Source organism: Grus americana, chromosome 23 (assembly GCF_028858705.1).
Source record: "Grus americana isolate bGruAme1 chromosome 23, bGruAme1.mat, whole genome shotgun sequence".
In the NCBI taxonomy this organism is placed as follows: Eukaryota; Metazoa; Chordata; class Aves; order Gruiformes; family Gruidae; genus Grus; species Grus americana.
Window position 1 is genome coordinate 3674968 of NC_072874.1, and position 14710 is coordinate 3689677.

The following is a 14710-nucleotide window of genomic DNA, read 5'->3' on the forward strand; positions in this document are numbered from 1 at the left end:
TCGATCCCCACCCGCTCTACACTGAAGCCATCCCTAACTGCAGAGTCAAAGCTCGTCCTTCCCCAGCCCAAAAGATGCCGGAGCAGCGGAGCCAAGAGGCCGCCGGCAGCTCGAGCTGCTCCCGGAACCCACCAACCACCTGCCCAAAGCCCATCCCTGGCCGGAGGCTCGTTAAGGAACCTGCTCCCTCCCAAACTAATTAAGAGTAAACAGACGCTGGGGGCTCTGGTCACAGCAGGATGCAGAAATTTGCTCCGCAGGTGCCGGTCTCTGTGTTGGAGCACACGCCCGTGTCCGGCTCAGCTCCAGCCTGCGGCAGGGACGTGACAAGACACCTCCCAGCCGTGCCGGTGGGCTCCACTGCGTCTCTGGAGGCCCAAATATGCCAGGAAGAGGGGTCCCACGGGGATGAGGGGGTCCCACGGGGACCATTCCTTCTCCTGTCCCCCAGTCCAGCCCTCCCCACGCCTTCCCCTGCTGCCATCCCGTGGCCGTGTCCCACAACTGCACCCGCACACGGGTGGGACCACAGCAGCACCCAAGGGTGGCCCCTGCAGCCCTACAATCAGGCACCCATCTCAACCCGTCCCCGAGCACCATGGCCCCTTGCCCAGGGGTGGCAGGAGTCTGAGGTGTCCAGCCAAAGGGTGCTGAGCCTCTGCTCAGCCCTGGGCTGCCCCTCCCCGGGCACCCTGGGGTGCAGATCCCAAAGCTCAGCCGGCAGCACGGCACCCGGTGCAGCTCAGGGACAGGAACGCGACAGAGTTTATGGAGAGGTGGCAGGAGGGGACACGAGCAGCCCTTCCCGGTCCCACCACCCTCAGCCGCCAGCCCAGAACAGACCTGTGCCCACGGGGGGGGGGGGGGCTGCCCATCCCTCCAAAGCACTGGAAAATCCAGGGTTTATCAAAACTCAGTTTATTCCAAACGTTAAAAGATAACAGGTTTTTTTTCCTCTCTTCCTTGATTAATCAACCAAAATACTTTACATTTTCTTTTAAAAAAATTCAACCTATTCTGAGCCATTGTACAAGTCCCAGCCCCCCACCCCGCACACTCCCCCCATTTCCCCCTATTGCTATAACTTAACATATAAAATTTAATCTTTGCAGACCCCCTTCTCAGTCCAGGTACCTGGAGGGCAGCAGGGAAAGAGAAGATGGGCCGGGCCGGGCGCAGGGAGCGAGACCAGTTGGACTGAGACCGGAGGCGATGGGACGGAGGGAATCACGTTGTTTCGAGTGATTCGATGCATAGCTGGGTTTTGGTTGTGTCTTCTCAGCGAGGCCCTAACAGCAAATAAAGCTCCTTCCTCAGCAAAGGGAAGAGAGAAAATTAAAATAACAAAGTCCCCACGGTGGGATGGATTTTGTTGAGTTTCCAAAGGCAACGTGAAAGAGCGAGAGCGGCTGGGACTGCAAAAAGCAGCGCTGGAGGTGACCACTGCAGGCGCCAGCCTCGCTGCCTGCGGGATTTTGGCTCAGACCTTGAAGGGGTGGTGGGTGGGAGGCAGGAACCCCCCTTCCCTTCTCCAGCAGCCACAGCTCTGTGTGCAGCATGGGCTGGGCATCGTCCAGCAGTGTTTTCCCCCTCGCAGGCTCCCAGCCGCCCGGCAGCATCCTCCCACCACAGCCACAAGTAGTGGGGTGAGAGGAGAGCGGTCCCCAGGAGTGTTCCTGCTGGGCTGAGATCTCACCCGGAGCGAGCCCAGAGGGGTTTGGCGGGTGGCAGCAGAAAAATCCAAGTCGGAGAGGTAAAAGATGTTCAGTTTAACAGAACAGGGGAGCACCCAAAGACCGGGGGAACACGGGGACCTCAGAAAGCCCGATGCCCAAACCCTTTTGTGTAGTGAAGAACAAAGCCCTCACCTTTGCTGGGCCAGGAAATATTTTAAAAAAACCACCAAAACAAATGAGAAATGGAAAACCCATCCAGCCACAGCACGAGATCAGTGCAGGACCAAGCCGAGCTGGGGGAGCTGACAGAGCACCGAGCACCATGGGGGAAAAAACACGAGCATCCCTGAAGAGCCCTGCTCCAGCCACGCAGATGCCGCCAGGGCCCAGCTCCAGGAGCCTCCCGCCCTCCCCACCACGCTGGTGGGAAACCAGAGCTGGAAACCGGTTGCCCGACCTGGGTGGAAGGTGTGTGTGTGTGGGGGGGGGGTGCACGGGTCCCGCGATCCCGCTGGGCTCGGCTGCGTGGTGTCGCTTCATCAACTCTGCTCCTTGTCCCTGACCAGCAGCACAGTGTGTTGGCCACCGCTGGACACGGCCAGGACCGTGCGGTTTTCCAGCTGCTTGCCCGTCATCTCCACAGGGCTCCAGACGTCATCCTCGTCCCCTGTGCCCAGCTGGTAGTTGGTGCCCATGCCCCAGGCAAACGCTCGTCCTGCAACGGAGAGCAATGTCATTTGTGACATCAAAGCAGCTGCACGACGGGGAAGGAAGGGGACCTGGCAACAAACCCAAGGGGACTTCACACCCGGGGCCAGAGACGCAGGCAGGGGGAAGAGGAGCAGCGCTTGGCAACTCAAAGAGGCATTTCATCACGCAGCCAAGGCAGCTGCTTGTCCTCGGGGAGCAAACCGAACCCATCAGCCCACTACAAACCCCCCTTCCCACAGCCACGGGCTGCAGATCCCACGCACAACCGGAACAGCACCAGAGGACACAGGTCTCACAGCAGCAGAGTTCAGGGTGCGGAGAAGGGACCGGCAGGCCAACGACCCTCTCCTGGTCGACACCCTGTTCCGGACCTTGCTGCCAAGGGCCCACAAAAATATTTGAGCAGCTGCTGCCCAGCTGCCCCCGCGCCGGGTGCTCGGCAGGGGCTGCATCAGCGCCAGGGCCTGGCTCCAGTCCTGACCCAGCGTGCCAGGAAGGGTGAGGGGGGTAACACAGCGCGCCATTCCCAAACCCACGGAGGCGCCCGGCACTCACCGTCGCTGCTGACGGCGTAGCCGACCGACGCACCGCATGCGACAGAAGAGATGCTGGGGAGCTCCGGGATGACCGTGGGTGTGCTCTTCTCCTCCGCCCCTGCCCCGAGGCCCAGCCGGCCGTACTCTGCCCTGCCCAGGCTGTAGGCTTTACCTGGAGAACAACAGACACACGGGAAAGGTGACTTGAGGGGGCAGAAGCTCGTAGCAGGGACCCTCTCCCTCTGGTCTGACTCCTGGAGGAGCATCACCCCTCCCTGCCGCACCGTAGATCCCAACCAGGAGGTGCAGGGTGGGATAGAGACCCCCGAAATCAACGGGGCGAGCGGGTGCCTGGACAGACTATTTATTGAGCCTGCGAGAGCAGAGTTTGCAAGTGGCTCCAGGTTCCTGACATCCGCCCTGCCCTTTGCTGCAAACTCACGCCACCCTTGTTGCCTTGAACACCGAGGACTTGGAAGGCTCCAGCATGTCACCCCACCCCAGCACATGCCCAGCCCTGGGAGTCCCCATCCCGCCCCGCTTTGTGCGACACCCAGCCCGCCCATCACATCGGCACTCACCCTCCGAGTCGACGCACACAGTGTGGTGCTGCCCGCCGGAGAACCCGACCCAGGACTTGGTGGAGTTCTTGAAGCACGTCAGGTTCTGCGGGGAGAAGCAGGGCTCGGTGCCCTGGGTCCCTGCGGGGGGGGGGACGCACAAACCCAGGCAAATCAGGCCCGTGGGCACCGACAGCCCAGGCCAGGCACCGGCACTGAGCCATCCACCCTGGGGTTCCCCCCACCAGAGACCAACAGCCCCCCAAGCCCCAAAATCAAATTTCTGACTGCAGGGGCTGGGACCTAAACCCAGAGCTATGCAGAGTGACCCCCCCACCACCCCAATTTCCAGCTCCACTGTGTCTGGTGGGTGCTTGGTGTTCAGGATCCAGGGTGCCCAGCAGTGTCCTCCCACCAGGCCAGGGCAGCAAGGGACCAGGAACCGCAACCAGACCAAAGTGGGCAGGAGATCTGGAGGGACGTAAGCGAAGCTCACCCAGCTGGTGGTAGTTGGAGAGGCCAAATCCATAGATGTGTCCTTCCTGTGTGACAGCGAAGGTGAAGTAAGCCCCGCAAAAGGCATCCTGGAAGCGCATTTTGCCTCTGTTGCCTTTGCCTCTGACAGGGACGCGCTGGGGGACCAGCAGGCGCTCTGGGGGCAGGAGACAAGGGGTCATATGAGGATGAATGATTTACAGCCTTTTCCTTCCCGCTTAGATCCAGCTCCCTGAATTCAAGCAATCCATTTACACACAAGGCCTTGAGCAGCAGGGGAAGAGACTGGGTCTCTCTGCTCCTCTGCAAAGCGCAGAGCTGGGGCCAAAAGACGCAGCCCCGCGCGCCTCCGAGCACCAAAACAACTCACGCAGCCCTTTCCTTCCTCCTCGGTTGGCAAAGAGCGCCGGCACTCTCCCCAGCTGGCCCTGCTCACCACAGCCGCACGTGAAGAGGTCACCATCCACCGTCAGCATCACCAAGTGGTCATTTCCTGGGAGGGGACAAGGGAGACGAGCGAAGCAGGAGTCATGCTTCAGGAACCCAGCAAGACCCAGGGACTGAGATCCCACACTTAAACCTCAGCTGTCCCAGCTTTCTAGAATTCAGTGGGGATACCTTGATGCCACCTCCTGGCACAACTTAAAACACCAGGATCTCCCTCTTCCTGATCTCAGCTGCTCATCTGAAACTCCAAAGAAGTTTCTCTGGGCAGGTTTAGGGGAACAGGTTCTCCCCAACTTCACCTGGGCCCTGGAAAAGTTCCCTGGCTGCTCTGCTCAGCTCCCCCAAGTCTAGAAGAGCGCAAGGGCTCTGACCCCGTGGGGTCGTGGTTAGGGCACTCTCGTAAGGCATTTTACACCAGATCAGGTCAAATATTAACAATACTGTTGGGGCTAGAAGAGACACAAGGTCTGTTCTCTCAAGAGCCAGAGAAGAGCAAGTACACCCTTGTACCTGGCTCAGAGCAGCCAAGAGGGAGGAAAAGGACACGGACCTTCTGGACCTTCACCTTCTCCCAAGGGCTACAACAGCCTCGTGCACCAGCCTGACCCCCACGCGGACCCCAGGACCTTGCTCACCTGAGACAATTTTAACGACGGGTGCACTGAGCTGGAGCAGCACAGGAACAGAGCTCGTCTTCATGGGCTCCAGCAAACCGATCACCCCGTTGTTATCCTGGGTGGAGAGACAGACAGAAGGCCATCAAGTCACAGAAGCAGCTACCATCAGCAGAGCTTCCAGCGTCCGAGAAATCAACGTACCCGGAAAGAGCCCCAGACAAAGACCCTGCCATCCTCTGTCAGCGCGGCTGTGTGACTGTCCCCCGCAGAGACCTGCACCACCTTTTCCTGCAGCTCCACCAGCCCCGGCGTGGTCTCTGACCCTTCTGCCGAGGTGTCGCGCCCAAGAGCACCTTCATCGTTGCAGCCAAACGTGTAGATCTGCAGATAGAGAATGAGACGGTCAGGATGGGACCCGGAGGGGCAATGGGTTGAGCATGAAGCCAGGGGACAGAGACCCACCAGGACAAATTATCCATTTGACCCCCTAAAATTTTGTGGTCCATGGCATGGAGATTATGCTCATCCCCAGGGCTGGAGTGAGCTATATGTCTGGGCAGAGCGGGGTCCGATTCAGACCCCCAGCTCCAGGACACGTCCCAGAGCTTGCGGGGAAGCATGGCTCAGCCCCCCGCCCAGCGCTGCACTCACTTTTCCCGTCTGGCTGAGGCACACCGTGTGCATCCCTCCGGCTTCCACCTGCACCATCATCTCCGGCAACGACACCAGAGCCGGCTTCTTCCTCTCCATCACGTCCTCGCCCAGGCCCAGCTGGCCAACATCTCCCTGTCCCAGCGTCAGCACCAGGCCGGGCTGCGTGCGGTGGGACGGGTGGCAGACTGCGGGGCAGAAGGGAGATAAATACCACATAAAACATAAGGGGGGGGGGGGAACAATCCTTCCTTTAAAGCTGATCCTTGGGAATAGGGAGGGAAAACTCCCAGGGGTTTTTCTTACTTTTAATCTTCTTCCTTCCAGGAGATTCTTCTTCCGGCACCGGGCTCTTCTTCGCGGTGCGTTTCCCCGGCATGGCACCTCGAATCTAAACACGAGACGCCCTGTTAGGGGGTCACCCACAGGGCTCCCAGTTCTTTAGGGTTCCCCCCCCTTTAAAATCACCTCGGGACCCCTGAGGGACTAGTGACTGAATTAGGATTTTGGCACCCATCTCCACCCCCGCTTTGGAAAAATGTAGTTTGTTGGGGTTTTGGGTTTTTTTTTTCTTGTGTGTTTTCTCCACGGTCCCCACTCTCACGCAGACGTGACCCCCTCCACCCAGGGAATGACGCCAGGGATGGTGCGGGAGGGCTCCAGCCCCCTGCCCTCCCCAACACTGAGCCCCGCGTATTCCGCACCCCACGCGGGAACAGGGCCCGGGGTGGGAAGGAAGGAGCACCCCGCGAGCTTCCCTCTCCCCCCCCCCCCCCCGAACCGAGCCGTGCCGCCACGCGCCGTGCCGCTGCCCCACGAGCCGCGTGGCCGGTGTCCCCACCCGCTCCCCCCCTTCCCGCCGTTTGAATTCCCCGCGCCGCCCCCCCCCCCCCCCGCCGTCCCACGTGGGGCCGCGCAGGCCCCGCGGCCCGGCCTTTCCTCCCAACCGCTCACCGCGGCAGCCGAACACAGCGCGGGGCGGGGGGTATGGGGGGGGGGGGGCGAGGCTCGGCGGGTCCCCCCTCCCTCCCCTCTCCCCAGCCTCCTCCCTCCCCTCCCGGTCCGTCGCCCCCCCGGGGTCCCACTGCGCTCCCACCTCCGCTCCGCCGGCCGGCCCGCTGCCGCGCTCCCTCACTGCGCATGCGCGGGAGAGGGGGAAGAGAGCGCACAGCGCCGCCGGCTCGGCACAGCGCCCCCTGCCGGCCGGCGGCTCCACGACCGACCCCCCCCCCCCCGCGGGCAGGGCAGGACGGGCAGCGCGGGCAGGGCAGGACGGGCAGCTGCCGCCCCGGGGAGCCAGCAACTTCCGCGGGAAGTACGTGCCACGGTTACCGAGTAATTAACTCGTCCTGGCGCCCTACCTCTAAACACCGGCGATCCCTACAGGCTGCATAGCTACGGGCTCGGCCGGGACAGATCTGCAGCAAAAATTAATGTATTTAATGCAAGCAGAGACTAATTGGATAGTGACAACGAAGCACGAGGAGGAGTATTAAAATCCAGCAGGTTCATGCTCTCAGGTGCAGCAACCAAGAGCACAGCCAAGATGCCATCTGTCAGAGGTTGTTCTTGAGCTATTTGACAGAAAATCTAACCGATTTAAGTTATTTAGGGCCTATTCGATGTTTGGATCCCTTTGTACAAAAGCAACAAGTTCGGTAACGCACACGGTCCTCGCAAGGGCAGGAAGCGCCCTGAAGTCTATCGATTCCAGGTGGTTAACTGAGAGCGCGAGTTATTTCGGATCATGTGAGTTAAGGAAAAGTCACTGACCTTTCTCCTGGGGGACGAAAAGCGTCTTGTTTATGACAAAAAGAGGTTTATAGAAGTTCCTGCCTATGGGGTGGAGGATCCTCACAGATAGCACCAGAGCCAGGCGTTAGAACAGCGTGCCACCACCACCGGGTTTTGAAAAGTAACTGTTTTATGATGTCTGACCCAATCATAAGGGTCAAACATCACCATTACTTTGTCAATTGTAACATGGGGAATTGGGACCAATCAACTTGTATTTTTTGGAAGTTTGTGCTGTTAACATCCCAAGTAGGGTTCCAGAACCCCATCTGTTCAATAAACACTCTTAACTCATAATCAGATTTGTCCTTACGACTGGATTCCTCAAGCTGTAAGGACTCCTCGAACTTTCTGGTCCTCATTACCAGTTTTCCTCATTACCAATTATCTTAAGAAAAAGCCAAAAGCTTTATCCATTTGGCTTCCTGTGGGGGCTGGCCAATTGTTTAGGGCACATAGGGCTGACTACGGGGTCCATCCCCATCGTAATCCTCCATCCTCATCTTTATTTAGTGGTTATAGACCACTCCACTTTCCTTCATCCCACTGCTTTATGTGGCTAGTCCACTTTTAATCTTGAAGCAGGAACAAGACCGAATTTCTTGTGGTAATGGCAATATAGCAACCCAACAGTCTGTGCCTCTGATGGCAAGTCCAGTCTCCTATCTAACAGGATAAATCTTTCCTATTAACAGAAATCAGGTTCCTAATTATGTACTTGGCCAAGCCTCCTCTACTCCCATTTTAAACAGATCCTAGCTAAACAGCTAATAACGTGGGTTTTATGTGGTTTCTGCACCTTTCACCATCACACTCTGGAGAACACACAATTAGCACACAGGAATCCCACTTCTGACACAGAGGCACTAACAGCAGCATCCAGGATTTTTTTCAGATTCCAGGACACAATCACTCACAAAGAAATGTACACCAAGCAAAAAAAGTAAAGTTTATTTAGTTATCTACTAGTTAGAAGTTTACAATCAATCAATACTAGTTAGAAGTTTACAATCAATCAATACTTTAAGGCCTTATTTCAGGTTAAGGTGGATGCAGAAATTACTGCTCGTTGCCCACATCCAACAAGCCACCCCCACCCCTGGGGATCAGCTTCCCCCAGAACTTCTTTGCCATGCTGCAGCCGCACCGAGTCGAATCACACAGCTGGCACCACGCGTGGCCCCACTGACGGGTGGGTTGTTGGTCCACAGGCCAGCTGACGGCAAGTCTGAGTCCACACGCAATATGTGGCCGCTTTTTCCTACTCCCTTCTTACAGGCTGGGCCCCCACCCTTTGCGAACACCCCACAGACAGCTCCTTCCTGGCAGGTCGGGCCACCCAGAGTCCTGCCCTTGACTCTGTGGCACCTTTCCGCCACGTACATACCGATTTCACAATGGCTCTATCAGCTTTCCTCGTGTGCAGCTCACCCACGTGGGCTCAGCCCCGGCCCTGCTTCATTGTACCACAAAATTCAGCAGCTACGTAACCCACCATGTGACCAGGGACACTCCTGCCTTCTCCTGATAAAGAAGGCATTTAACAGGCAATCCCCAGCATGAAGCACATGCTATTGGAAGGCCACAAAATACAGGTATCTTCTGCTTCCAGCCTGTCCTGATCTCCGTGGCCAAATTTTGATTACACATATTGCACAAACTGAACCTTAGCTATCACCTCTCTTTATTATTCAGGCCAGTACTGTGTAAGCCCCATCCCTGGCAGTGTTCAAGGCCAGGTTGGATGGGGCTTTGGGCAACCTGGGCTAGTGGAGGGTGTCCCTGCCCATGGCGGGGGGATAGAACTAGATGGGCTTTGGGGTCCTTTCCTACCCAAACCAGCCTGAGATTCTGCAAAATACTCACCCTCTCCCACTACACACGTGGATTCTTTTCTGTTGTTAGCATCTCATCACAGTCACCAGTGTCTGCAATAATTTAAAAAAAAAAAAAAAAGCATTTGTTTCTGCTCTTTCCCCAACTGCCGTATTGCACAAATAAGGCCTCAAGCTAAACAAATATCATTCACCTCCAACCACCAAGGATTTGTTTCCCCTCTTTAAGAAGATTCAAGAATGAGCCTCTTTCCCCCGTCCATCCAAAGTCCAACAAAATCTTAGAAGCTGGGGAACACCTAAGCTGAGCTTTCTGTTAAACAAGGCCTACAAAGCCTGCATTGGTATTCAATTACTTTAAGCCGATCCAATTCAGTTTCCATAAGCCACTTAGAAATAGCTCAACCTTATTTAAACTATTAAGAGAACCACGTAACTATACACAGCAAAGAATATTAGCACAGTATTACTCACCTTCCACATCAGTGCTCCGCTTCAAACTTTTCAAGTTTAGAACTGAAGTGAATAAAGAAAAGCTATTTTAAGGAATTGCTCAGGAGTTTCCCCTTCCCCCGTCCAGCCGTGCAGGCTGGCACATGTGTCCCCCTATTCCCCCCCTCCCCGCGAAGCCGTAGAGGTGCAGAGTTGTTTCCTGCATGGTTTATCTCCTCCGTCACCGCCCGAGGGCTCAGAGAAGCAGTAGGAATATGCAGGCTGCAGACTCGAGGCCCGGCTTGTTCTCCAACGTCGTGGAAAGGGACTGTACGTCACGGGCCCGAAGGCCTACGCTCCCATGCGCCACACGGACAGAGCCGAGAGAGAGCGACTTCTCCGGATATCCACGTTGGATTAACGTTTTAAAGCACTTCACCCCCAAACCCACAGGCGTCCCCCGCTTTCCCCTGCTCCCAGACGTGACCCCACGACCGATACTCACGTCGGGAGCCAAACGGACGAGGCCGGGCCGGTGCAGGGATCAGCACAGCCTTAGGAAAGAGGAGGAGACAGTGAGGAGAGGCCGAGGGCAGCGCGGCCCAGGCCGCCCCCTCAGCAGCGCCAAGCACCCAGCCAAGGCCACTCGTGGCCTCTTATTAGCACGGCAACAGGGACGCGGTGCCCCTACAGCTGGCCGCAGGCAGCGTGGCCCCTCACACCCGTAGGGTCCCCATGGTAAAGCGTAGGGAAGGGTGAAGGAGGAGAAGGCCGGCCACCGCCGCCCAGGTCGGACCTACCTGCACGCACCGCCGCTCGTCACGAAGAAAGAGACCGACCGCTCCCGCACCGCGGTATTTATAGAGCGGGCGGGGGCGGGGCTAAAGGCGCGTGCGCATGAGCAGCGGCAAGGGGCGGAGCGAACCGCGCTTGCGCAGTGGGAAGCCGTAGGCGGGAAAGCAGCCCATGCGCGGTGGCGAAGCGGCGGCGGTTGGCGCATGCGCGTTGGGAAGGCGGGAAAGCCGTGAGGCGCTTGAAAAGACGACCACAAAAAGCAATTTTTTTAAAAAAAATTCCTAAAATACTTTTATTCAATAATTAAAATCTGTTGATGAGGAGACTGATATACAATGCAAATGATTTAGTCTACAGGCGTTACTGTACAGGGGGGAGCTGTGAGGGAAGAGCCCCCGCCGCCTCCCCGGGGCAGGCCCAGGCCTTGGCACAGCGCGCAGGACGGGCAGCACAGCCAGGCCCACCCCGGGCAGCAACGGTCTGTGAACAAGGCAAGCCCTCCTCTCCCTTCCCACACCCTTCTTCACCTTAAGTGGCATAGTTCTGTGCATGATACAGCAGTGGCCAATACCAGATTTTTTTTTTTTTTTTTAAAACCCACCCCCACATTTAGGAAGAACCAATGTGAGATCGTTCTCAGGAGAAATAATCTCTTAAGGTCACTTTTTAAACCTCTTCTTCCCCCTCCCTTCCAACCACACAGTGAAATTACCAAGTTTCCAGTAGGTTTAGCTGTAAAAATGAGAAAAGGCAAGTTTCACCCTGATTTGGGAGAGTAAAAAAACATCTGAGGGGAAGCCGCAATAAAAAGAATTGACTACTGTCACAGCTTCCCCAAATTAAAAAGTTTTTAAAAGGCAACAGTCATTTCCTGGTTCTGTAATTTGTTAAACAAGCCTAGATATCTCAAGACAAGATCTGTTAACATCACAGCAAGTGTGAGAGAGTGGGGAGGGAATGTTTTATACATTTAAGTTGTGGTTTTTGTTTATCTTGGGTTTTTTTTGTTTTTTACAAAAAAGATGCAGCATATGTTAATATCTACACAATTCCCTTCCAGGACAACAAACCGTTGGTCAGTAGTGATTCAGGACATTAAGGACATGACAGAGACAAAAGCAAAACCAAAAAAATGACAAGTCAACACGTCAGTTGTCTGCCGGGTCAGCATCTGCACAGGGTTCTCTGTACACAGCTAATATACACACGTGCTTCCTAGCACATCCACTCTCCATTCCTCAGTTTTCCAACATCAGAGCTGCCAGGTTTTGGGGTTCTGCCCCACCACCTCTTGGTAAAGAGGAGGAAACTAAGGACTTGCACCCCCAAAAGGAGTACGTAGAGCTGAGAACTGGGTCTGTCCAGGCTGAGAAAGGGAGCTGGGGAACGAACCGTTTGTTCACACGTGCACGGGCTCCTGGCAGGGATGCTGGCGCCGGAGCAGAGGCGTATTGCTGAGCCGCGCGAGGTATAGTGTTCAGTTCCAGCCTGATGGCACTCGAGACGCGTTTCTTCCAGTGAAATGCTACATTCAGACAGGATTCCCCTTCCCTGGCCGAAAGCCCTTTTCTGGATATGTTTTGAAGGCAAATCTTGGAAGAGCCAAGGTTCCACCCTCGCCGTATTGCCTAGGAGAGGGACGCAGAGAACTTCCAGTCCTCTCAGGTCTCTTGCTCCCTTCTGGGAAGATTACGGTCGATGGTACCTAAAAGCCAAATGAAAAATGCGAGTGTCATCCTCAGAACTCAGGTTAAATGGTTACCGAGTCACTACAGAAGGCCAAATAAACTGAATTCTCTCTGAACTCCCAGCCCTCAGTGAAGCTGTTAACATCACGCAATTTCACCTCTGCCATCGAAAGCTCTTGCGCGCTGCAAACTCTCAGCCACGCAGAGCAACGGCAGGGGGGAAAAGAATCACTTGGGCCACGATCCACAGGTTACTTCATAGATAATATCCGAGCTAACTACTGAGGAGTTTTGGACAACTCCATCCCAGAAAAGCACACTCCAGCTGCAAGGTCACACTGGTTCCAGATTCACCTCAAACCCGCCACTGCTCACTTTGGGCGTCCAGGACTGAAGCCCCAGTTTGAGGAAGAACAACCCACTTCACAACTGGTACTCCTCCAGTCACCCAAGAACACCAAGGCAGAAAGGGACATTAAATCTGCAACTGTGTGTAGCACAGGTCATTTTTTTTAAGGTTTTACCGTTTTGCCTCTCAGCACTACCCCTGCAGCACAATCCTCCCAACGAGACCGGAACTCTGAGTTGGCAACGCGTTCTCACTCACCTCGTGAACTGCTTGCTGTCCTCGTGCACTTCCATTTCACAGCTCTTAAACTCATTCAGCTCCTTCCGGATGGCAGCCTACACAAAGAGGGCAAAATCTCTATATTACCCTCTCCCCCATCTCAAGTGAGCTGACATGGCAAGAAGGTGCTGTAGCTCCAACACCCCTGCTCAGGGCTGATCTGTACCACCTTCCAGTGGTGAAATGAAGAGAACAAGGTTTGATACGCAGGGCTGAGTCCCACAGCTCAGACTGCAGCAGCCCACCCCAGCTTTCGCAGTCCGTTCACATTAGGCTGAGTTTAATCCGCCCTACCTCCTCCACACCGAGGGCTGGGCAGTCCCCACGAGCGGTCAGGGAAGACAAGAACATCTGTTCTGGCTTCCCTGCCAGCTTCTTGCCTAGGCCTGCCTCAGCCTGCAAGGAAAAGCACTCCTCCCACCAATGCCCTACACCTTGTGTCCTCTTATATTGCCTAAAAGCCGAGGCAGAGGCCACGCTGGTGTGCAGACCATGCCCGCTTGGGCTCTGCGTCACCGTGGAGGGGGACGAGAAGCAGGACTGTGTACAGCACAGGTGGGTGAAGGGACACTGGGGTGGCAGAGGGAATGAAGAAGAGGTGAAGCAAAAGAAACAGAGCAAATCTTGGCTCACGCCCTTTCGCATGAGACACCCCGATACAGCTCCCCTTCCCACCCTGTTACCTTATCAGCTGGTGTTAGTTTTGTCCACGGCTTATCTGCTCGCCGGTCATAGTCTTGAGCATCCGTTACTTCCACGTATTCGTTAAACCTCAGGATCTTCCTGGCCTGCAGCTCTGCCACTGTCGGCCTTTGGCTAAGCTGAACACCAGCAAGAACAAAGACAGTTAGTTTGTGCCTTGTTTAAAGCAGTTCAGGACTAAACATCCCAAGCGAAACAAAACCCAGCACTCTCACTTGGCCTGAATCAGAGGTACAGCTAGGTCCTGCTTGCAGCCTGCGAACCCTCTCGTAATCGAGTTTGGATCATGAGGCCAGGCTAGGGCAGAACCAAGGCTGCACTGCCAAGGAGACAGAAGACTCCGAGGGGTTTGGGAACAGCCATTGCAAGGGGGAGCCCTACGTGACACCCCTAAACCAAGCAATCCCATTCTCCGCTTCAGCAATGGCAACACTCCCACATTTCACACCCACAGGCCATTGGGAAGTTTTTCCCAGCCATGAGTAACAGCCACAAATAATTCGGACTTAATAGCTAAAAGCAGCTGTTGCTCTGCTCAGCTTCTCCCAACACTGCTGTTAGTTTAGAAACAGATTTTTGGGAGTCTGGTGTGAAAGTCATGGTCACTGAAGTACTGTGTTAAAAAACCCAGGCCGGCACCAGCAAACCTTTCAAGTGCCAGGTGCCAAAATTTAGTTCTCATCTAGCTTGTTACGCTCGATGCCAGCTCAGATCTATCGCTGACAAATGTGGCTGCAGTGCCAACGGCTCACCGTCGGTGACAGTCCACGTTCCAAAGTCACAGCAGTCAGAGGGCACTGGGGACACTTACACAATAGCCCCGTGACTTCACCCACAGCAAGGTACCTACAACGTGCTCATAGCCACCCCCATCCCCGACGGCTCTGCCAGATGGCAATCACAGCACGGAGGCCAGCAGTACCTTTCTGGTGAGCCTGCGCTTGATCTCTCGCTTCTCAGCTTGACGGTCAGCTTCATTTTTCGCTGCCAAGGGAAAAAGAAAAGTGAAATTTTCCTGTAAGCATCACAGGCTTTTTAAAAAGTGCTTTCTGGACTTGAACAAAGGCGCGTATCAAGCTATATCTGATTATCGACACATTGGAGAGCCCACCGTGGTGTGTCTGCACTTGCTACAGGCAGGGA

The 14710-nt window shown here is 55.6% G+C and overlaps 2 protein-coding genes and 1 non-coding gene across 13 annotated transcripts in view; all 3 read right to left on the bottom strand.

The window, feature by feature from the left end:
• Nucleotides 1–902: 902 nt before the first annotated feature.
• Nucleotides 903–10629, bottom strand: RCC1 (regulator of chromosome condensation 1). 4 transcript variants are annotated; one of them, XM_054802666.1, is made up of 14 exons: nt 10555–10629; nt 10260–10308; nt 9797–9838; nt 9354–9415; nt 7055–7111; nt 6000–6084; nt 5694–5881; nt 5244–5423; nt 5061–5157; nt 4349–4471; nt 3980–4135; nt 3505–3624; nt 2943–3095; nt 903–2391 (listed from the first exon to the last, which is right to left on the bottom strand). In XM_054802666.1, the coding sequence occupies exons 6-14, from the start codon at nt 6070–6072 to the stop codon at nt 2216–2218; spliced, it is 1266 nt and encodes a 421-aa protein (XP_054658641.1). In that variant the 5' UTR covers nt 6073–6084; nt 7055–7111; nt 9354–9415; nt 9797–9838; nt 10260–10308; nt 10555–10629; the 3' UTR covers nt 903–2215. The 4 variants fall into 4 exon arrangements, with proteins under 4 accessions (XP_054658641.1, XP_054658638.1, XP_054658640.1 ...); XM_054802663.1 differs by lacking the exon at nt 10555–10629 and having other exon boundaries at nt 10260–10548; XM_054802665.1 differs by lacking the exons at nt 7055–7111; nt 10555–10629 and having other exon boundaries at nt 10260–10548.
• On the bottom strand, nt 9966–10170 carry LOC129196008 (small nucleolar RNA SNORA73 family). The gene has a single exon (XR_008574017.1). It is a non-coding gene; the product is annotated as a small nucleolar RNA SNORA73 family (small nucleolar RNA).
• A 183-nt stretch (nt 10630–10812) lies between the features above and the next one.
• PHACTR4 (phosphatase and actin regulator 4) overlaps nt 10813–14710 on the bottom strand; it is a 78163-nt gene continuing 74265 nt past the window's right edge. For all 8 annotated transcript variants that reach the window (XM_054802070.1, XM_054802068.1, XM_054802073.1 and 5 more), the window contains 4 exons: nt 14490–14551; nt 13549–13686; nt 12845–12921; nt 10813–12254 (listed from right to left, as the gene is read on the bottom strand). In XM_054802070.1, the coding sequence (XP_054658045.1) occupies nt 12239–12254; nt 12845–12921; nt 13549–13686; nt 14490–14551 (293 nt within the window). In that variant the 3' untranslated portion in view covers nt 10813–12238. The remainder of the gene's footprint in view (nt 12255–12844; nt 12922–13548; nt 13687–14489; nt 14552–14710) is intronic.

Coding starts and splice junctions, on each gene's coding strand:
- RCC1 (XM_054802666.1), bottom strand. CDS start 6,072: ATGCCGGGGAAACGCACCGCGAAGAAGAGCCCGGTGCCGGAAGAAGAA. Junction 5,882..5,999: donor TGGAAGGAAGAAGATTAAAA/GTAAGAAAAACC, acceptor TCTGCCCCGCAG/TCTGCCACCCGTCCCACCGC. Junction 4,472..5,060: donor CGTCGTTAAAATTGTCTCAG/GTGAGCAAGGTC, acceptor GTCCCCTCCCAG/GAAATGACCACTTGGTGATG.